A 21,782-nucleotide genomic window follows, 5' to 3' on the forward strand; every position below is an offset into this window, starting at 1 on the left:
ACCAGAACTGTACACGGTGCTCCAAGTGTAGTCTAACCCAGGTATATGGAGACCAGAACTGTGCACAGTGCTCCCAGTGTGGTCTAACCCAGGTATATGGAGACCAGAACTGTGCACAGTGCTCCCAGTGTGGTCTAACCCAGGTATATGGAGACCAGAACTGTGCACAGTGCTCCAAGTGTGGTCTAACCCAGGTATATGGAGACCAGAACTGTGCACAGTGCTCCAAGTGTGGTCTAACCAAGGGATAAGTTGTGAGAAGGATGCAAAGAGGCTTCAAGGGGATATAGACAGACTGAGTGAGTGGGTAAGAACATGGCAAATGGAATATAATGTGGAGAAATGTGAAGTTATCCACTTTGGTAGGAAAAATAGAAAATCAGAGTATTGTTTAAACGCTGAACGATTGGGGAATGTCGGTGTTCAGAGGGACCTGGGGGTCCTTGTACACAAATTGCTGAAAGTTAACATGTAGCTACAGCAAGCAATTAGGAAAGCAAATGGTATGTTGGCCTTTATTACAGGAGGATTTGAGTAACATAGAAACATAGAAAATAGGTGCAGGAGTAGGCCATTTGTCCCTTCCAGCCTGCACCACCATTCAATATGATCATGGCTGATCATTCCCTCAGTACCCCATTCCTGCTTTCTCGCCATACCCCTTGATCCCTTTAGCCGTAAGGGCCACATCTAACTCCCTTTTGAATATATCCAACGAACTGGCCTCAACAACTCTCTGTGGTAGAGAATTCCACAGGTTCACAATTCTCTGGGTGAAGAAGTTTCTCCTCATCTCGGTCCTAAATGGCTTACCCCTTATCCTTAGACTGTGACCCCTGGTTCTGGACTTCCCCAACATCGGGAACATTCTTCCTGCATCTAACCTGTCCAATCCCGTCAGAATTTTATATGTTTCTATGAGATCCCCTCTCATTCTTCTAAATTCCAGTGAATATAAGCCTAGTCGATCCAGTCTTTCTTCATATGTCAGTCCTGCCATCCCGGGAATCAGTCTGGTGAACCTTCGCTGCACTCCCTCAATAGCAAGAATGTCCTTCCTCAGATTAGGAGACCAAAACTGAACACAATACTCCAGGTGTGGTCTCACCAAGGCCCTGTACAACTGCAGTAAGACCTCCCTGCTCCTGTACTCAAATCCTCTCGCTATGAAGGCCAACATGCCATTTGCCTTCTTCACCGCCTGCTGTACCTGCATGGCCAACCTTCAATGACTGATGTACCATGACACCCAGGTCTCGTTGCATCTCCCCTTTTCCTAATCTGTCACCATTCAGATAATATTCTGCCTTCCTGTTTTTGCCACCAAAGTGGATAACCTCACATTTATCCACATTATACTGCATCTGCCATGCATTTGCCCACTCACCTAACCTGTCCAAGTCACCCTGCAGCCTCTTAGCATCCTCCTCGCAGCTCACACCGCCACCCAGCTTAGTGTCATCTGCAAACTTGGAGATATTACACTCAATTCCTTTGTCTAAATCATTAATGTTATGTCTTGAATAAAGAGTCAGACTATATACTGCAAGCTCAAAGTAAGTGTAACCGTAGTCCTTTATTACAGATCTCAGAGTGCCTCTCCAGCCTGTGAGGCCCCCTTATATACAGGTGCTCCCAAGGGATTGTGGGATCCCTTGAACTCCAGGAGATAAGCCCTCTGGTTGTTAGACAGGTTTACATCAATAACAACACCCCCCCCCCCGCCCCCCCAAGTCACTCGTGTTAACTATTTACAATATGAGTCGAACTGGGGCCTTCCTTTGCCTGGTTGATCTCGGTACAAATACTGGTGTTGGTGAGTCGTTTGTTGGGCCTTCGCTGGGCTGCTGCGCAGCTGGCCTTGCTGGACTGCTGGGGGTGGTGAGTCCTGCTAGGAGTGATGGGTTCTGCTTTGTGGTCAACCGCTGGGTCAGTTGCCACTTGTGTGTGTGTTGGAGAGTCAAAAAAGTTAGAGTCTATTGTGGGTTGTTCTGGATAGTCCGTAAATCTGAGTTTGGAGTCCAAGTGTTTCCTGCAGGTGAGTCAATTTGCAAGTTTGACCACAAACACCCTGCTCCCCTCTTTGCCCACAACAGTGCCAGCAAGCCACTTGGGACCTTGTCCATAGTTCAACACAAATACAGGATCTTTTCAATTTCGCGTGATCCATTTGCGCTATCATGATATGTATTCTGTTGAAGCTGCCTGCTCTCTACCTGTTCGTGTAGATCAGGGTGGACTAACGAGAGCCTTGTCTTAAGTGCCCTTTTCATGAGCAGTTCAACGGGAGGGACCCCGGTGACCGAGTGGGGTCTTGTGCGGTAACTAAGCAGGACTCGGGATAAGCGAGTCTGCAGTGAGCCTCCAGTTACCCTTTTAAGCTTTGCTTGATTGTTTGAACTGCTCGTTCTGCTGGCCAGTGGATGCAGGTTTAAACGGGGCAGATGTGACATGTTTGACCCCATTGCGGGTCATGAACTCCTTGAACTCGGCACTGGTAAAGCACGGCCCATTGTCAGTTACAAGGACATCAGGCAGGCCATGCATGGCAAACATGGCCCGTAGGCTTTCAGTGGTGGCAGCGGACGTGCTTGCCGACATTATCACACATTCAATCCATTTGGAGTACGCATCTACAACCACTAGAAACATTTTTGCCAAGAATGGGCCTGCATAGTCGACATGGACCCTAGACCATGGTTTGGAGGGCCAGGACCATAAACTTAGTGGCGCCTCCCTGGGTGCATTGCTTAACTGGGAACATGTATTACATTTGTGCACGCAGGACTCTAAGTCTGCATCGATACCGGGCCACCACACATAGGATCTGGCTATCGTTTTCATCATTACAATATCTGGGTGGGTGCTGTGGAGGTCACTAATGAAAGTGCCTCTGCCCTTTTTTGGCACAGCTACCCGATTACCCCATAGGAGGCGGTCTGCCTGTATAGACCTTTCATCTCTGCGCCGCTGGTACGGCTTTATCTCTTCCTGCATCTCTAACGGGACACTAGACCAACTCCCATGGAGCACACAGTTTTTACGAAGGACAGTAAGGGGTCCTGGCTCGTCCAGGTTCTAATCTGTTGGGCGGTAACAGGTGATTACTCACTCTCGAATGCTTCCATTACCATAACTAAATCTGTGAGCTGTGCCATTTCCACCCCTGTGGCGGGCAATGGCAGCCTACTGAGAGCATCGGAACAGTTTTCTGTGGCGGATGGCGTAATTGTATGCGGACAACGTGAGCGCCCATCTCTGGACCCGGGCCGATGCATTCGTATTTATCCCCTTATTTTCAGAAAAGAGGGATATAAGCTGCTTATGGTCAGTTTCCAATTCAAATTTGAGCCCGAACAAATAATGATGCATTTTCTTTATCCCGCAAACACACACTAACGCTTCTTTTTCGATCATACTGTTGGCCCTCTCGGTCTTAGACAGACTTCTGGATGCAAAAGCAACCGGTTGCAGTTTCCAAAATTCATTAGCTTGTTGCAATACACACCGGACCCCGTATGATGACATGTCACATGCCAGTACCAAACACTTACATGGATCGTACAACACAAGCAATTTGTTTGAACATAACAGCTTCCTAGCTTTCTCAAAGGCATTTTCTTGGCTTTTACCCTATACCCATTCATCACCAGTATGCTAACAGTTCTAACAGTATGCTAAGACCCGGTAAGAAGTTACCAAAATAGTTCAGGTGTCCTAGAAACGATCGTAGCTCAGTCACGTTCTGTGGTCTCGGTACGTTCTCGATTGCCTCTGTCTTCGAATCAGTGAGCCTGATGCCGTCCGCCACGATTCTTCTCCCCAGGAACTCCACTTCAGGTGCCAGGAAAATGCACTTTGAGCGTTTTAGCCTGAGCCCCACACGATTAAGCCGACTAAGAACCTCCTCCAGGTTATGGAGGTGCTCGACAGTGTCCCGACCTGTAACCAAGATGTCGTCCTGGAAGACCACGGTGCGCGGGACCGACTTCAGCAAGCTTTCCATGTTCCTCTGGAATATAGCCGCGACCGATCGAATCCCAAACGGGCATCTGTTGTAAACGAAGAGACCTTTGTGCGTGTTGATGCAGGTGAGGGCCTTTCGAGGATTCCTCCAGCTCCTGCGTCATGTAGGCCGAGATCAAGTCCAGCTTCGTGAACGTTTTCCCTCCCGCCAGCATCACAAATAGATCGTCTGCCTTTGGTAGTGGGTATTGATCCTGCAGCGAGAAACGATTGATAGTTACTTTGTAATCGCCACAGATTCTGACGGTGCCGTCTCCCTTGAGGACTGTAACAATCGGACTGGCCCACTCATTGAATTCGATCGGCGAAATGATGCTCTCTCGTTGCAGCCTGTCCAGCTCGATCTCCACCCTCTCTCTCATCATGTAAGGTACCGCTCTCACCTTGTGATGGATGGGTCGCGCCCCCGGAATCAAATGGATCTGCACTTTTAATCCTTGAAACTTCCCGATGCCTGCTTCGAACAGCGAGGGGAACTTGCTTAGGACCTGGGCACATGCGGTATCGTCGACAGACAAAAGCGCTCGGACGTCGTCCCAGTTCCAACATATCTTTCCCAGCCAGCTCCTGCTGAATAGCGTGGGACCATCGCCCGGTACCACCCAGAGTGGTAACCCGTGCACTGCTCCATCGTAGGAGACCTTTACGGTAGCACTGCCAATTACAGGAATCAGTTCCTTTGTGTACGTTCTAAGTTTGGTACGAATGGGAGTCAGGACTGGCCTTGAAGTCTTGCCACACAACAACTTATCGAAAGTCTTTTTGCCCATGATGGACTGGCTTGGGCCCGTGTCCAGCTCCATGGACACTGGGAGTCCATTTAGTTCAACCTTCAGCATTATCGGGGGACACTTGGTGGTAAATGTGTGCACCCTATATACCTCTGCCTCTTCGGTCTGAGACTTTGGTTCATTATGGTCCACCATGGATATGTCCTCCTCTACAACATGGTGGTTTGCAGGATTAGCAGGGTTTGCAGCTCGTCTGCACATACGTTGGAGGTGTCCCATTGTTCCACAGCCCTTGCAGACGTACCCTTTGAAGCGGCATGAATGGAAACGATGATCACTCCCACAGCGCCAACAAGGTGTTAATGGCCTTGTATTCACCCCCCTTGGTGGTGGACTCTGAGTCATCTCGCCACTTCCTGACCTTCAGACCTCTTGTACGTGTAGAACCGATACCTCGCCATCAGAACGCTTTCCTTCGGGTTTAGATGCTCCCGGAGCAGTGTGCACAAATCATCGTACGACTTGTCTGTGGGTTTCGCTGGAGCGAGCAGGTTTTTCATGAGGCCATACATTGATGCCCCGCAAACAGTGAGGAGGATCGGCCTTCGTTTGGCAGCGTTCGCTTCTCCTTCCAGCTCGTGGGCCACGAATTATTGGTCAAGTCGCTCCACGAAGGTTTCCCAATCATCTCCCTCTGAAAATCTCCAGGATGCCCACAGTTCTCTGCATCGTTGCGGTGGGGTTCGTCATCTGTATCTCGTCGCCAGTTGTTATGTCTTGAATAAACAGTCAGACTAGATACTGCAAGCTCAAAGTAAGTGTGACCCTAGTCCTTTATTACAGATCTCAGAGTGCCTCTCCAGCCTGTGAGGCCGCCTTATATACAGGTGCTCCCAAGGGATTGTGGGATCCCTTGGGACTCCAGGGGATAAGCCCTCTGGTGGTTAGACATGGTATTTACAGGTATACAAACATAACAATGAATGTATTGTAAATAGCTGTGGTCCCAGCACTGAGCCCTGCAGTACCCCACTAATCACTGCCTGCCATTCTGAAAAGGACCCGTTTATCCCGACTCTCTGCTTCCTGTCTGCCAAGCAGTTCTCTATCCACGTCAATACATTACCCCCAATACCATGTGCTTTAATTTTGCACATCAATCTCTTGTGTGGGACCTTGTCAAAAGCCTTTTGAAAGTCCAAATACACCACATCCACTGGTTCTCCCTTGTCCACTCTACTAGTTACATCCTCAAAAAATTCCAGAAGATTTGTCAAGCATGATTTCCCTTTCATAAATCCATGCTGACTTGGACCGATCTTGTCACTGATTTCTAAATACGCTGCTATTACATCTTTAATAATTGATTCCAACATTTTCCCCACTACCGATGTTAGGCTAACCGGTCTATAATTACCCGTTTTCTCTCTCCCTCCTTTTGTAAAAAGTGGTGTTACATTAGCTACCCTCCAGTCCATAGGGACTGATCCAGAGTCGATAGACTGTTGGAAAATGATCACCAATGCATCCACTATTTCTCGGGCCACTTCCTTAAGTACTCTGGTATAAGAGTAAAGACGTCTTACTGCAATTATACAGGGCCCTGGTGAGACCACACCTGGAGTATTGTGTACAGTTTTGGTCTCCTTACCTAAGGAAGGATGTAGTTGCCATTGAGGGAGTGCAACGAAGGTTCACCAGACCGATTCCTGGGATGGAGGGATTGTCCTATGAGGAGAGATTGAGTAGACGAGGCCGATATTCTCTAGAGTTTAGAAGGATGAGAAGATATCTCATTGAAACATACACAATTCTGAGGGGAATTGACAGGGTAGATGCAGGGAGTATGTTTCCACCCTGGGCTGTGGGGAGTCTAGAACCAGGGGTCACAGTCTCAGGATAAGGGGTCGGCCATTTAGGACTGAGATGAGGAGGAATTTCTTCACTCGGATGGGGGCGAGTCTCTGGAACTCCCAGAGGGCTGTGGAGGCTCAGTCTTTAAGTATATTGAAGACAGAGATCAATAGATTTTTGGATAGTAAGGAAATCAAGGGATTTGGGGATAGTGCAGGGAAGTGGGGTTGAAGTAGAAGATCAGCCATGATCTCATTGAATGGCGGAGCAGGCTCGAGGGGCCGAATGGCCGACTCCTGCACCTATTTCTTATATGGAGACCAGAACTGTGCACAGTGCTCCCAGTGTGGTCTAACCCAGGTATACGGAGACCAGAACTGTGCACAGTGCTCCCAGTGTGATCTAACCCAGGTATATGGAGACCAGAACTGTGCACAGTGCTCCCAGTGTGGTCTAACCCAGGTATATGGAGACCAGAACTGTGCACGGTGCGGGACTAGGCAGCATGGATCGGGAGTGGGTGTGGGGCAGGGGGCGGGGGCAGAGATAGCTGGGCGGCTGGTGACTTGGTGTAATTTGTCTGTCTATGTTACCAGGTCGTTTGGCGTAGTTCTGTGGGAACTCCTGACGGGAGAGATCCCGTACAAGGATGTCGATTCCTCCGCCATCATCTGGGGCGTCGGCAGCAACAGTCTCCATCTCCCTGTCCCATCAAGCTGTCCCGACGGATTCAAACTGCTTCTCACACAGTGCTGGTAGGTATCCCCTCCGACAGTGAGGCACTCCCTCAGTACTGCCCCTCCGACAGTGAGGCACTCCCTCAGTACTGCCCCTCCAACAGTGCGGCACTCCCTCAGTACCGCACCTCCGACAGTGCAGCACTCCCTCAGTACTGCCCCTCCGACATTGCGGCGCTGCCTCAGTACTGCCCCTCCGACAGTGCGGCACTCCCTCAGTACTGCCCCTCCAACAGTGCGGCACTCCCTCAGTACTGCCCCTCCGACAGTGCGGCACTCCCTCAGTACTGCCCCTCCAACAGTGCGGCACTCCCTCAGTACTGCCCCTCCAACAGTGCGGCACTCCCTCAGTACTGCCCCTCCAACAGTGCGGCACTCCCTCAGTACTGCCCCTCCAACAGTGCGGCACTCCCTCAGTACTGCCCCTCCGACAGTGCGGCACTCCCTCAGTACTGCTCCTCCCACAGTGCGGCACTCCCTCAGTACTGCCCCTCCGACAGTGCGGCACTCCCTCAGTACTGCCCCTCCAACAGTGCGGCACTCCCTCAGTACTGCCCCTCCGACAGTGCAGCACTCCCTCAGTACCGCCCCTCCGACAGTGCGACGCTCCCTCAGTACTGCTCCTCCCACAGTGTGACACTCCCTCAGTACCGCCCTTCCGACAGTGCGGCGCTCCCTCAGTACTGCCCCTCCGACAGTGCGGCGCTGCCTCAGTACTGCCCCTCCGACAGTGCGACGCTCCCTCAGTACTGCTCCTCCCACAATGTGACACTCCCTCAGTACCGCCCCTCCGACAGTGCAACACTCCCTCAGTGCTGCCCCTCCCACAGTGTGTGTGTGTCTCTCGGCTCACTCGCAGGGATGTCGCTCAGTCAGCAGAGACAGGAGCCCATCACCCCGCCCCAGCTCCCTGAGGGCGCAAGGTCAGTGTGTGACCCCAGTGAGTGAAAGGTCAGTGTGTGACCCCAGAGAGTGAAAGGTCAGTGTGTGACCCCAGGGAGTGAAAGGTCAGTGCGTGACCCCAGGGAGTGAAAGGTCAGTGTGTGACCCCAGGGAGTGAAAGGTCAGTGTGTGACCCCAGAGAGTGAAAGGTCAGTGTATGACCCCAGAGAGTGAAAGGTCAGTGTGTGACCCCAGAGAGTGAAAGGTCAGTGTGTGACCCCAGAGAGTGAAAGGTCAATGTCTGACCCCAGGGAGTGAAAGGTCAGTGTGTGACCCCAGGGAGTGAAAGGTCAGTGTATGACCCCAGAGTGTGAAAGGTCAGTGTGTGACCCCAGAGAGTAGAAGGTCAGTGTATAACCCCAGAGAGTGAAATGTCAGTGCGTGACCGCAGGGAGTGAAAGGTCAGTGCATGACCCCAGAGAGTGAAAGGTCAGGGAGTGAAAGGTCAGTGCGTGACCCCAGAGAGCGAAAGGTCAGTGCGTGACCCCAGAGAGCGAAAGGTCAGTGCGTGACCCCAGGGAGCGAAAGGTCAGTGCGTGACCCCAGAGAGTGAAAGGTCAGTGCGTGACCCCAGAGAGTGAAAGGTCAGTGCGTGACCCCAGAGAGTGAAAGGTCAGTGTGTGACCCCATGGAGTGAAAGGTCAGTGCGTGACCCCAGGGAGTGAAAGGTCAGTGCGTGACCCCAGAGAGCGAAAGGTCAGTGCGTGACCCCAGGGAGTGAAAGGTCAGTGCATGACCCCAGAGAGTGAAACGTCAGTGCGTGACCCCAGAGAGTGAAAGGTCAGTGCGTGACCCCAGAGAGTGAAAGGTCAGTGCGTGACCCCTGGCCCCAGAGAGCGAAAGGTCTGTGTTTGAGGAGCCTTCCACGCGGGGTAGACAAACTCGACTGCGGAGGGTAATCAGATCTCCGCTACTCTTGCAGGAACGGGAAACCTCGGAATCGCCCGTCATTCCGACAGATCCTGCTGCACCTCGACATCGCGTCGGCGGATGTGTTGGGCACCCCCCAGGAGACGTACTTCCAGTCCCAGGTAAGGGGAGGGGGGGGCTCGCCACTGGGAGGGTGTGTCTCACTGGGGGGGGGAGTGGGGGGGGCGTGTCTCACTGGAGTGGGGGGGGCGTGTCTCACTGGAGTGGGGGGGGCGTGTCTCACTGGAGTGGGGGGGGCGTGTCTCACTGGAGTGGGGGGGGCGTGTCTCACTGGAGTGGGGGGGACGTGTCTCACTGGAGTGGGGGGGGCGTGTCTCACTGGAGTGGGGGGGGCGTGTCTCACTGGAGTGGGGGGGGCGTGTCTCACTGGAGTGGGGGGGCGTGTCTCACTGGAGTGGGGGGGGCGTGTCTCACTGGAGTGGGGGGGGCGTGTCTCACCGGAGTGGGGGGGGCATGTCTCACCGGAGTGGGGGGGGGGTGTCTCACTGGGAGGGCGGCAGAGTGCGTGTCTTACTGTGGTGGGGGTCGGGGCTCGCCACTGAGGGGGGGGAGGGCGTGTCTCACTGGGGGGCCGTGTCTCACTGGGGGGGAAGGGGCGTGCCTCACTGGGGGTGCGTGTCTCACTGGGGGGGAAGGGGCGTGTCTCACTGGGAGGGGGCGTGTCTCACTGGGAGGGGCGTGTCTCACTGGGGGCCGTGTCTCACTGGGGGGAAGGGGCGTGTCTCACTGGGAGGGGGCGTGTCTCACTGGGAGGGGGCGTGTCTCACTGGGAGGGGGCGTGTCTCACTGGGAGGGGCGTGTCTCACTGGGGGGGGCGTGTCTCACTGGGGGGGTCGTGTCTCACTGGGGGGGAAGGGGCGTGTCTCACTGGGGGGGAAGGGGCGTGTCTCACTGGGGGGGCTGTGTCTCACTGGGGGGGCTGTGTCTCACTGGGAGGGGCGTGTCTCACTGGGGGGTAAGGGGTGTGTCTCACTGGGGGGGAAGGGGCATGTCTCACTGGGGGTGCGTGTCTCACTGGGAGGGGGCGTGTCTCACTGGGGGGGAAGGGACGTGTCTCACTGGGAGGGGCGTGTCTCACTGGGAGGGGCGTGTCTCACTGGGGGGGGGCGTGTCTCACGGGGGGGAAGGGGCGTGTCTCACTGCGGGGGGGCTGTGTCTCACTGGGGGGTAAGGGGCGTGTCTCACTGGGGGGTAAGGGGCGTGTCTCACTGGGGGGGAAGGGGCGTGTCTCACTGGGGGTGCGTGTCTCACTGGGAGGGGGCGTGTCTCACTGGGGGGAAGGGGCGTGTCTCACTGGGGGTGCGTGTCTCACTGGGGGTGCGTGTCTCACTGGGGGTGCGTGTCTCACTGGGGGTGCGTGTCTCACTGGGGGTGCGTGTCTCACGGAGGGGGCGTGTCTCACTGGGAGGGGGCGTGTCTCACTGGGGGGGAAGGGGCGTGTCTCACTGGGGGTGCGTGTCTCACTGGGGGTGCGTGTCTCACGGAGGGGGCGTGTCTCACTGGGAGGGGGCGTGTCTCACTGGGAGGGGGCGTGTCTCACTGGGAGGGGGCGTGTCTCACTGGGAGGGGGCGTGTCTCACTGGGAGGGGCGTGTCTCACTGGGAGGGGGCGTGTCTCACGTGGGGGGCGTGTCTCACTGGGAGGGGGCGTGTCTCACTGGGGGTGGTGGGGAGGGCCTGTCTCACTTGGGGTGGGGGGGGGGAGTGTGTGTCTCACTGCAGGGGGAGGGAAGCAGAGGGTATGTGTCCCACTGGGTGAGAGGGAGGGGAGAGAGGGTGTGATAATGACCAGATAATCTGTTTTTTGGTTATGTTGATTGAGGGATAAATATTGGCCCCAGGACACTGGGGATAACCCCCCAACCCCCCAACCCCCCAGGCTCTTCTTCCAAACAGTGGCCGTGGGATCTTCTACATCCACCAGCACCTTCTCGAAGGGCGATAGGAATGGCCCACATCCCAGGAATTAATTTTTAAACAGACTGGATGTAGCTCTGGAATATAATGTGGGAAAATGTGAGGTTATCCACTCTGGCAGAAATAATAGAAAAGCAAATTATATTTAAATGGAAAGGTTGCAAAGTGCCGCAGTACAGCGGGACCTGGGGTTACTTGTGCATGAAACACAAAAGGATAGTATGCAGGTACAGCAAGTGATCAGGAAGGCCAATGGTATCTTGGCCTTTATTGCAAAGGGGATGGAGTATAAAAGCAGGGAAGTCTTGCTCCAGTTATACAGGGTATTGGTGAGGCCACACCTGGAGTACTGCGTGCAGTTTTGGTCTCCATATTTACGAAAGGATATACTTGCTTTGGAGGCAGTTCAGAGAAGGTTCACTCGGTTGATTCCGGGGATGAGGGGGTTGACTTATGAGGAAAGGTTGAGGAGGTTGGGCCTCTACTCATTGGAGTTCAGAAGAATGAGAGGTGATCTTATGGAAACGTATCAGATTATGAGGGGGCTGGACAAGGTGGATGCAGAGAGGATGTTCCCACTGATGGGGGAGACTAGAACTAGGGGGCATGGTCTTAGAATAAGGGGCCGCCCATTTAAAACTGAGATGAGGAGGAATTTCTTCTCTCAGAGGGTTGTAAATCTGTGGAATTCTCTGCCCCAGAGAGCTGTGGAGGCTGGGACATTGAATATATTTAAGGTGGAGATAGACAGATTTTTGAGCGATAAGGGAGTGAAGGGTTATGGGGAGCGGGCGGGGAAGTGGAGCTGAGTCCATGATCGGATCAGCCATGGTCGTATTAAATGGCGGAGCAGGCTCGAGGGGCCCAATGGCCCACTCCTGCTCCTGTTTCTGATGGTCTTATGTATTTAAGTTGAAGCTAGATAAACAGATGCGGGAGAAAGGAATGGAAGGAGATGGTGAGGTGGGAGGAGGCCGGTGTGGAGAATAAACCCCGGCACAGTCCCGTGGGGCCGAATGGCCTGTGTCTGTGTGGCACACCCGATGCCTGTATTGGTTATTATAGTCTGGGAGCAGCACTGACGGTCTCTCGCCCCTTCGCTCTCTCCAGGCCGAGTGGCGTGAGGAGGTAAAGCAACATTTCGAGAAGATTAAAAGCGAGGGGACCTGTATTCATCGCCTGGACGAGGAGCTGGTACGTCGGAGGCGCGAGGAGCTGAGGTAAGGGAATGGGAGATTACTCACCACCTGTCACAGCGAGTAGTGCAACGCAACGCAAGGTGACGGCTTCTTCAGCCTGGGGAGGGGCGGGCGTTTATAGCCTGCTGTATGCGAATCCAGGTGTTTATAGAGCGGTGTGTGCAAATCCAGGTGTTTATAGCCTGGTGTGTGCAAATCCAGGTGTTTATAGCCTGCTGTATGCAAATCCAGGTGTTTATAGAGCGGCGTGTGCAAATCCAGGTGTTTATAGAGCGGCGTGTGCAAATCCAGGTGTTTATAGAGCGGCGTGTGCAAATCCAGGTGTTTATAGCCTGGTGTGTGCAAATCCAGGTGTTTATAGAGCGGCGTGTGCAAATCCAGGTGTTTATAGAGCGGCGTGTGCAAATCCAGGTGTTTATAGAGCGGCGTGTGCAAATCCAGGCGTTTATAGAGCGGTGTGTGCAAATCCAGGTGTTTATAGCGCGGTGTGTGCAAATCCAGGTGTTTATAGAGCGGTGTGTGCAAATCCAGGCATTTATAGCCTGGTGTGTGCAAATCCAGGTGTTTATAGCCTGGTGTGTGCAAATCCAGGCGTTTATAGCCTGGTGTGTGCACATCCAGGCGTTTATAGAGCGGTGTGTGCAAATCCAGGTGTTTATAGAGTGGTGTGTGCAAATCCAGGCGTTTATAGAGCGGTGTGTGCAAATCCAGGTGTTTATAGTGTGGTGTGCAAATCCGGGCGTTTATAGCCTGGTGTGTGCAAATCCAGGCGTTTATAGCCTGGTGTGTGCAAATCCAGGTGTTTATAGCCTGGTGTGTGCAAATCCAGGTGTTCATAGCGGTGTGTGCAAATCCAGGTGTTCATAGCCTGGTGTATGCGAATCCAGGTGTTTATAGAGCGCTGTGTACAAATCCAGGCGTTTATAGAGCGGTGTGTGCAAATCCAGGTGTTCATAGCCTGGTGTGTGCAAATCCAGGTGTTTACAGAGCGCTGTGTACAAATCCAGGTGTTTATAGTGTGGTGTGTGCAAATCCAGACGTTTATAGCCTGGTGTGCAAATCCAGACGTTTATAGCCTGGCGTGCAAATCCAGGCGTTTATAGCCTGGTGTGCAAATCCAGGTGTTTATAGCCTGGTGTGTGCAAATCCAGGTGTTTATAGCCTGGTGTGTGCAAATCCCGGTGTTTATAGCCTGGTGTGTGCAAATCCAGGTGTTTATAGAGCGGTGTGTGTAAATCCAGGTGTTTATAGCCTGGTGTGTGCAAATCCAGGCGTTTATAGCCTGGTGTGTGCAAATCCAGGCGTTTATAGAGCGGTGTGTGCAAATCCAGGTGTTTATAGAGCGGTGTGTGCAAATCCAGGCGTTTATAGAGCGGTGTGCAAATCCAGGTGTTTATAGCCTGGTGTGTACAAATCCAGGCGTTTATAGAGCGGTGTGTGCAAATCCAGGTGTTTATAGTGTGGTGTGCAAATCTGTGCGTTGATAGCCTGGTGTGTGCAAATCCAGGCGTTTATAGCCTGGTGTGTGCAATTCCAGGTGTTTATCGTGCGTTGTGTGCAAATCCAGGCGTTTCTAGCCTGGTGTGTGCAAATCCAGATGTTTATAGCCTGGTGTGTGCAAATCCAGGCGTTTATAGCCTGGTGCGTGCAAATCCAGGCGTTTATAGAGCGGTGTGCAAATCCAGCTGTTCGTAGAGCGGTGTGCAAATCCAGGTGTTTATAGAGCAGTGTGTGCAAATCCAGGTGTTTATAGCCTGGTGTATGCGAATCCAGGTGTTTATAGAGCGCTGTATACAAATCCAGGTGTTTATAGAGCGGTGTGTGCAAATCCAGGTGTTTATAGCCTGGTGTGTGCAAATCCAGGTGTTTATAGAGCGGTGTGTGCAAATCCAGTTGTTTATAGCCTGGTGTATGCAAATCCAGGTGTTTACAGAGCGCTGTGTACAAATCCAGGTGTTTATAGTGTGGTGTGTGCAAATCCAGGCGTTTATAGCCTGGTGTGCAAATCCAGGCGTTTATAGCCTGGTGTGCAAATCCAGGTGTTTATAGAGTGGTGTGTGCAAATCCAGGTGTTTATAGAGTGGTGTGTGCAAATCCAGGTGTTTATAGAGCGGCATGTGCAAATCCAGGTGTTTATAGCCTGGTGTGTGCAAATCCAGGAGTTTATAGAGTGGTGTGTGCAAATCCAGGCGTTTATAGCCTGGTGTGTGCAAATCCAGGTGTTTATAGAGCGGTGTGTGCAAATCCAGGCGTTTATAGAGCGGTGTGTGCAAATCCAGGCGTTTATAGCCTGGTGTGTGCAAATCCAGGTGTTTATAGCCTGGTGTGTGCAAATCCAGGTGTTCATAGCGGTGTGTGCAAATCCAGGTGTTCATAGCCTGGTGTATGCGAATCCAGGTGTTTATAGAGCGCTGTGTACAAATACAGGTGTTTATATAGCGGTGTGTGCAAATCCAGATGTTTATAGCCTGGTGTGTGCAAATCCAGGTGTTTACAGAGCGCTGTGTACAAATCCAGGTGTTTATAGTGTGGTGTGTGCAAATCCAGGTGTTTATAGCGCGGTGTGTGCAAATCCAGGCGTTTATAGCCTGGTGTGCAAATCCAGGTGTTTATAGCCTGGTGTGTGCAAATCCAGGTGTTTATAGCCTGGTGTGTGCAAATCCCGGTGTTTATAGCCTGGTGTGTGCAAATCCAGGTGTTTATAGAGCGGTGTGTGTAAATCCAGGTGTTTATAGAGCGGTGTGTGCAAATCCAGGCGTTTATAGCCTGGTGTGTGCAAATCCAGGTGTTTACAGAGCGCTGTGTACAAATCCAGGTGTTTATAGTGTGGTGTGTGCAAGTCCAGACGTTTATAGCCTGGTGTGCAAATCCAGGCGTTTATAGCCTGGTGTGCAAATCCAGGTGTTTATAGCCTGGTGTGTGCAAATCCAGGTGTTTATAGCCTGGTGTGTGCAAATCCCGGTGTTTATAGCCTGGTGTGTGCAAATCCAGGCGTTTATAGCCTGGTGTGTGCAAATCCAGGCGTTTATAGAGCGGTGTGTGCAAATCCAGGTGTTTATAGAGCGGTGTGTGCAAATCCAGGCGTTTATAGAGCGGTGTGCAAATCCAGGTGTTTATAGCCTGGTGTGTACAAATCCAGGCGTTTATAGAGCGGTGTGTGCAAATCCAGGTGTTTATAGTGTGGTGTGCAAATCTGTGCGTTGATAGCCTGGTGTGTGCAAATCCAGGCGTTTGCAAATCCAGGCGTTTATAGCCTGGTGTGTGCAATTCCAGGTGTTTATCGTGCGTTGTGTGCAAATCCAGGCGTTTCTAGCCTGGTGTGTGCAAATCCAGATGTTTATAGCCTGGTGTGTGCAAATCCAGGCGTTTATAGCCTGGTGCGTGCAAATCCAGGCGTTTATAGAGCGGTGTGCAAATCCAGCTGTTCGTAGAGCGGTGTGCAAATCCAGGTGTTTATAGAGCAGTGTGTGCAAATCCAGGTGTTTATAGCCTGGTGTATGCGAATCCAGGTGTTTATAGAGCGCTGTATACAAATCCAGGTGTTTATAGAGCGGTGTGTGCAAATCCAGGTATTTATAGCCTGGTGTGTGCAAATCCAGGTGTTTATAGAGCGGTGTGTGCAAATCCAGTTGTTTATAGCCTGGTGTATGCAAATCCAGGTGTTTACAGAGCGCTGTGTACAAATCCAGGTGTTTATAGTGTGGTGTGTGCAAATCCAGGCGTTTATAGCCTGGTGTGCAAATCCAGGCGTTTATAGCCTGGTGTGCAAATCCAGGTGTTTATAGAGTGGTGTGTGCAAATCCAGGTGTTTATAGAGCGGCATGTACAAATCCAGGTGTTTATAGCCTGGTGTGTGCAAATCCAGGAGTTTATAGAGTGGTGTGTGCAAATCCAGGCGTTTATAGCCTGGTGTGTGCAAATCCAGGTGTTTATAGAGCGGTGTGTGCAAATCCAGGCGTTTATAGAGCGGTGTGTGCAAATCCAGGCGTTTATAGAGCGGTGTGTGCAAATCCAGGCGTTTATAGAGAATGTGTGCCAATCCAGGCGTTTATAGAGCGGTGTGTGCAAATCCAGGCGTTTATAGCCTGGTGTGTGCAAATCCAGGCGTTTATAGCCTGGTGTGTGCAAATCCAGGTGTTTATAGAGCGGTGTGTGCAAATCCATGTGTTTATAGCCTGGTGTGTGCAAATCCAGGCGTTTATAGCCTGGTGTGTGCAAATCCAGGTGTTTATAGAGCGGTGTGTGCAAATCCAGGCGTTTATAGCGCGGTGTGTGCAAATCCAGGTGTTTATAGTGTGGTGTGCAAATCCGGGCGTTTATAGCCTGGTGTGTGCAAATCCAGGCGTTTATAGCCTGGTGTGTGCAAATCCAGGTGTTTATAGCCTGCTGTGTGCAAATCCAGGCGTTTATAGCCTGGTGTGTGCAAATCCAGGTGTTCATAGCGGTGTGTGCAAATCCAGGTGTTCATAGCCTGGTGTATGCGAATCCAGGTGTTTATAGAGTGGTGTACAAATCCAGGTGTTTATATAGCAGTGTGTGCAAATCCAGATGTGTGTAGCCTGGTGTGAGCAAATCCAGGTGTTTATAGAGCGGTGTGTGCAAATCCAGGTGTTTATAGCCTGGTGTATGCAATTCCAGGTGTTTACAGAGCGCTGTGTACAAATCCAGGTGTTTATAGTGTGGTGTGTGCAAATCCAGACGTTTATAGCCTGGTGTGCAAATCCAGGCGTTTATAGCCTGGTGTTTAAATCCAGGTGTTTATAGCCTGGTGTATACAAATCCAGGTGTTTATAGAGCGGTGTGTGCAAATCCAGGTGTTTATAGCCTGGTGTGTGCAAATCCAGGTGTTTATAGAGCTGTGTGTGCAGATCCATGTGTTTATAGCCTGATGTGTGCAAATCCAGGTGTTTATAGAGCGGTGTGCAAATCCAGGTGTTTATAAAGCGGCGTGTGCAAATCCAGGTGTTTATAGTGGTGTGTGCAAATCCAGGTGTTAATAGAGCGGTGTGTGCAAATCCAGGTGTTTATAGAGTGGTGTGCAAATCCAGGTGTTTATAGCCTGGTGTGTGCAAATCCAGGTGTTTATAGAGCGGTGTGCAAATCCAGGTGTTTATAGCCTGGTGTGTGCAAATCTAGGTGTTTATAGCCTGGTGTGTGCAAATCCAGGTGTTTGTCGTCTGGTGTGTGCAAATCCAGGTGTTTATAGCCTGGTGTGTGCAAATCCAGGTGTTTATAGAGCGGTGTGTGCAAATCCAAGTTATGGAGCGGTGTGTGCAAATCCAGGTGTTTATAGAGCGGTGTGTGCAAATCCAGGTGTTTATAGCCTGGTGTGTGCAAATCCAAGTTATGGAGCGGTGTGTGCAAATCCAGGCGTTTATAGCCTGGTGTGTGCAAATCCAGGTATTTATAGCCTGGTGTGTGCAAATCCAGGTGTTTGTCGTCTGGTGTGTGCAAATCCAGGTGTTTATAGCCTGGTGTGTGCAAATCCAGGTGTTTATAGAGCGGTGTGTGCAAATCCAGGTGTTTATAGAGCGGTGTGTGCAAATCCAGGTGTTTATAGCCTGGTGTGTGCAAATCCAGGTGTTTATAGAGCGGTGTGTGCAAATCCAGGTGTTTATAGAGCGATGTGCAAATCCAGGCGTTATAGCCTGGTGTGTGCAAATCCAGGTGTTTATAGAGCGGTGTGTGCAAATCCAGGTGTTTTTAGCCTGGTGTGTGCAAATCCAGGTGTTTATAGAGCGATGTGTGCAAATCCAGGTGTTTATAGCGCGGTGTGTGCAAATCCAGGTGTTTATATAGCGGTGTGCAAATCCAGGTGTTTTTAGCCTGGTGTGTGCAAATCCAGGTGTTTATAGAGCGGTGTGTGCAAATCCAGGTGTTTATAGAGCGATGTGCAAATCCAGGCGTTATAGCCTGGTGTGTGCAAATCCAGGTGTTTATAGAGCGGTGTGTGCAAATCCAGGTGTTTATAGAGCGGTGTGTGCAAATCCAGGCGTTTATAGCGCGGTGTGTGCAAATCCAGGTGTTTATAGTGTGGTGTGTGCAAATCCAGGTGTTTATAGCTTGGTGTGTGCAAATCCAGGTGTTTATAGAGCGACGTGTGCAAATCCAGGTGTTTATAGCCTGGTGTGTGCAAATCTAGGTGTTTATAGAGCGGTGTGTGCAAATCTAGGTGTTTATATAGCGGTGTGCAAATCCAGGCGTTTATAGCGCGGTGTGTGCAAATCCAGGTGTTTATAGTGTGGTGTGTGCAAATCCAGGTGTTTATAGAGCGGTGTGTGCAAATCCAGGTGTTTATAGCCTGGTGTGTGCAAATCCAGGTGTTTATAGCCTGGTGTGCAAATCCAGGTGTTTATAGAGCGGTGTGCAAATCCAGGTGTTTTTGGGCGGTGTGTGTAAATCCAGGTGTTTATAGCACGGTGTGTGCAAATCCAGGTGTTTATAGAGCGGTGTGTGCAACTCCAGGTGTTTATAGAGTGGCGTGTGCAAATCCAGGCATTTATAAAGCGGTGTGTGCAAATCCAGGCGTTTATAGCCTGGTGTGTGCAAATCCAGGTGTTTATAGCCTGGTGTGTGCAAATCCAGGCGTTTATAGCCTGGTGTGTGCAAATCCAGGTGTTTATAGAGCGGTGTGTGCAAATCCAGGTGTTTATAGAGCTGTGTGTGCAAATCCAGGCGTTTATAGCGCGGTGTGTGCAAATCCAGGTGTTTATAGTGTGGTGTGCAAATCCGGGCGTTTATAGCCTGGTGTGTGCAAATCCAGGCGTTTATAGCCTGGTGTGTGCAAATCCAGGTGTTTATATAGTGGTGTGTGCAAATCCAGATGTATAGCCTGGTGTGTGCAAATACAGGTGTTTATAGAGCGGTGTGTGCAAATCCAGGTGTTTATAGCCTGGTGTATGCAAATCCAGGTGTTTATAGCCTGGTGTGAGCAAATCCAGGCGTTTATAGCCTGGTGTGTGCAAATCCAGGCGTTTATCGAGCGGTGCAAATCCAGGTGTTTATAGTGTGGTGTGCAAATCCGGGCGTTTATAGCCTGGTGTGTGCAAATCCAGGCGTTTATAGCCTGGTGTGTGCAAATCCAGGTGTTTATATAGCGGTGTGTGCAAATCCAGATGTATAGCCTGGTGTGTGCAAATACAGGTGTTTATAGAGCGGTGTGTGCAAATCCAGGTGTTTATAGCCTGGTGTATGCAAATCGAGGTGTTTACAGAGCGCTGTACAAATCCAGGTGTTTGTAGTGTGGTGTGTGCAAATCCAGGCGTTTATAGCCTGGTGTGCAAATCCAGGCGTTTATAGCCTGATGTGCAAATCCAGGTGTTTATAGCCTGGTGTGTGCAAATCCACGTGTTTATAGTCTGGTGTGTGCAAATCCAGGTGTTTATAGAGCGGTGTGTGTAAATCCAGGTGTTTATAGAGCGGTGTGTGCAAATCCAGGCGTTTATAGCCTGGTGTGTGCAAATCCAGGTGTTTATAGCCTGGTGTGAGCAAATCCAGGCGTTTATAGCCTGGTGTGTGCAAATCCAGGCGTTTATCGAGCGGTGCAAATCCAGGTGTTTATAGAGCGGTGTGTGCAAATCCAGGTGTTTATAGAGCGGTATGCAAATCCAGGTGTTTATAGAGCAGTGTGTGCAAATCCAGGTGTTTATAGCCTGGTGTATGCGAATCCAGGCGTTTATAGAGCGGTGTGTGCAAATCCAGGTGTTTATAGTGTGGTGTGCAAATCCGTGCGTTGATAGCCTGGTGTGTGCAAATCCAGGTGTTTATAGCCTGGTGTGTGCAATTCCAGGTGTTTATCGTGCGTTGTGTGCAAATCCAGGCGTTTATAGCCTGGTGTGTGCAAATCCAGGTGTTTATAGCCTGGTGTGTGCAAATCCAGGCGTTTATAGCCTGGTGTGTGCAAATCCAGGCGTTGGAAGAGCGGTGTGCAAATCCAGGTGTTTATAGCCTGGTGTATGCGAATCCAGGTGTTTATAGAGCGCTGTATACAAATCCAGGTGTTTATAGAGCGGTGTGTGCAAATCCAGGTGTTTATAGCCTGGTGTGTGCAAATCCAGGTGTTTATAGAGCGGTGTGTACAAATCCAGTTGTTTATAGCCTGGTGTATGCAAATCCAGGTGTTTACAGAGCGCTGTGTACAAATCCAGGTGTTTATAGTGTGGTGTGTGCAAATAAAGGCGTTTATAGCCTGGTGTGCAAATCCAGACGTTTATAGCCTGGTGTGCAAATCCAGGTGTTTATAGCCTGGTGTGTGCAAATCCAGGTGTTTATAGCCTGGTGTGTGCAAATCCAGGTGTTTATAGAGCGGTGTGTGCAAATCCAGGTGTTTATAGAGCGGTGTGTGCAAATCCAGGTGTTTATATAGCGGTGTGTGCAAATCCAGGTGTTTATAACCTGGTATGTGCAAATCCAGGTGTTTATAGAGCGCTGTATGCAAATCCAGGTGTTTATAGAGCGGTGTGTGCAAATCCAGGTGTTTATAGCCTGGTGTGTGCAAATCCAGGTGTTTATAGAGCGGTGTGTACAAATCCAGTTGTTTATAGCCTGGTGTATGCAAATCCAGGTGTTTACAGAGCGCTGTGAACAAATCCAGGTGTTTATAGTGTGGTGTGTGCAAATCCAGGCGTTTATAGCCTGGTGTGCAAATCCAGACGTTTATAGCCTGGTGTGCAAATCCAGGTGTTTATAGCCTGGTGTGTGCAAATCCAGGTGTTTATAGCCTGGTGTGTGCAAATCCAGGTGTTTATAGAGCAGTGTGTGCAAATCCAGGTGTTTATAGAGCGGTGTGTGCATTTCCAGGTGTTTATAGCCTCGTGTGCAAATAAAGGTGTTTATAGCCTGGTGTGTGCAAAACCAGGTGTTTATAGCCTGGTGTGTGCAAATCCAGGTGTTTATAGCCTGGTGTGTGCAAATCCAGGTGTTTATAGAGCGGTGTGTGCAAATCCAGGTGTTTATAGAGCGGTGTGTGCAAATCCAGGTGTTTATATAGCGGTGTGTGCAAATACAGGTGTTTATAACCTGGTATGTGCAAATCCAGGTGTTTATAGAGCGGTGTGTGCAAATCCAGGTGTTTATAGAGCGGTGTGCAAATCCAGGCGTTATAGCCTGGTGTGTGCAAATCCAGCCGTGTATAGCCTGGTGTGTGCAAATCCAGGTGTTTATAGACCGGTGTGTGCAAATCCAGACGTTTATAGTGTGGTGTTTGCAAATCCAGGTGTTTATTGAGCGGTGTGTGCAAATACAGGTGTTTATAACATGGTATGTGCAAATCCAGGTGTTTATAGAGCGGTATGTGCGATTCCAGGTGTTTATAACCTGGTGTGTGTGAATCCAGGTGTTTATAGCCTGGTGTGTGCAAATCCAGGTGTTTATAGCCTGGTGTGTGCAAATCCAGGTATTTATAGTGTGGTGTGTGCAAATCCAGGTGTTTATAGAGCGGTGTGTGCA

At 50.8% G+C, this 21,782-nt stretch overlaps 1 protein-coding gene across 1 annotated transcript in view; it reads left to right on the plus strand.

The window, feature by feature from the left end:
• The window catches only part of LOC139242087 (mitogen-activated protein kinase kinase kinase 12), a gene marked incomplete at its 3' end in the record, with an annotated part of 75,804 nt that overhangs the window by 4,878 nt on the left and 49,144 nt on the right, over positions 1–21,782 (plus strand). Inside the window, exons 3-5 of the mRNA XM_070870233.1 lie at positions 7,208–7,366; positions 9,213–9,321; positions 12,247–12,356. Coding sequence (XP_070726334.1) covers positions 7,208–7,366; positions 9,213–9,321; positions 12,247–12,356 — 378 coding nt within the window. The remainder of the gene's footprint in view (positions 1–7,207; positions 7,367–9,212; positions 9,322–12,246; positions 12,357–21,782) is intronic.

This window comes from Pristiophorus japonicus, unplaced genomic scaffold (assembly GCF_044704955.1).
Source record: "Pristiophorus japonicus isolate sPriJap1 unplaced genomic scaffold, sPriJap1.hap1 HAP1_SCAFFOLD_1211, whole genome shotgun sequence".
Taxonomy (NCBI): Eukaryota; Metazoa; Chordata; class Chondrichthyes; family Pristiophoridae; genus Pristiophorus; species Pristiophorus japonicus.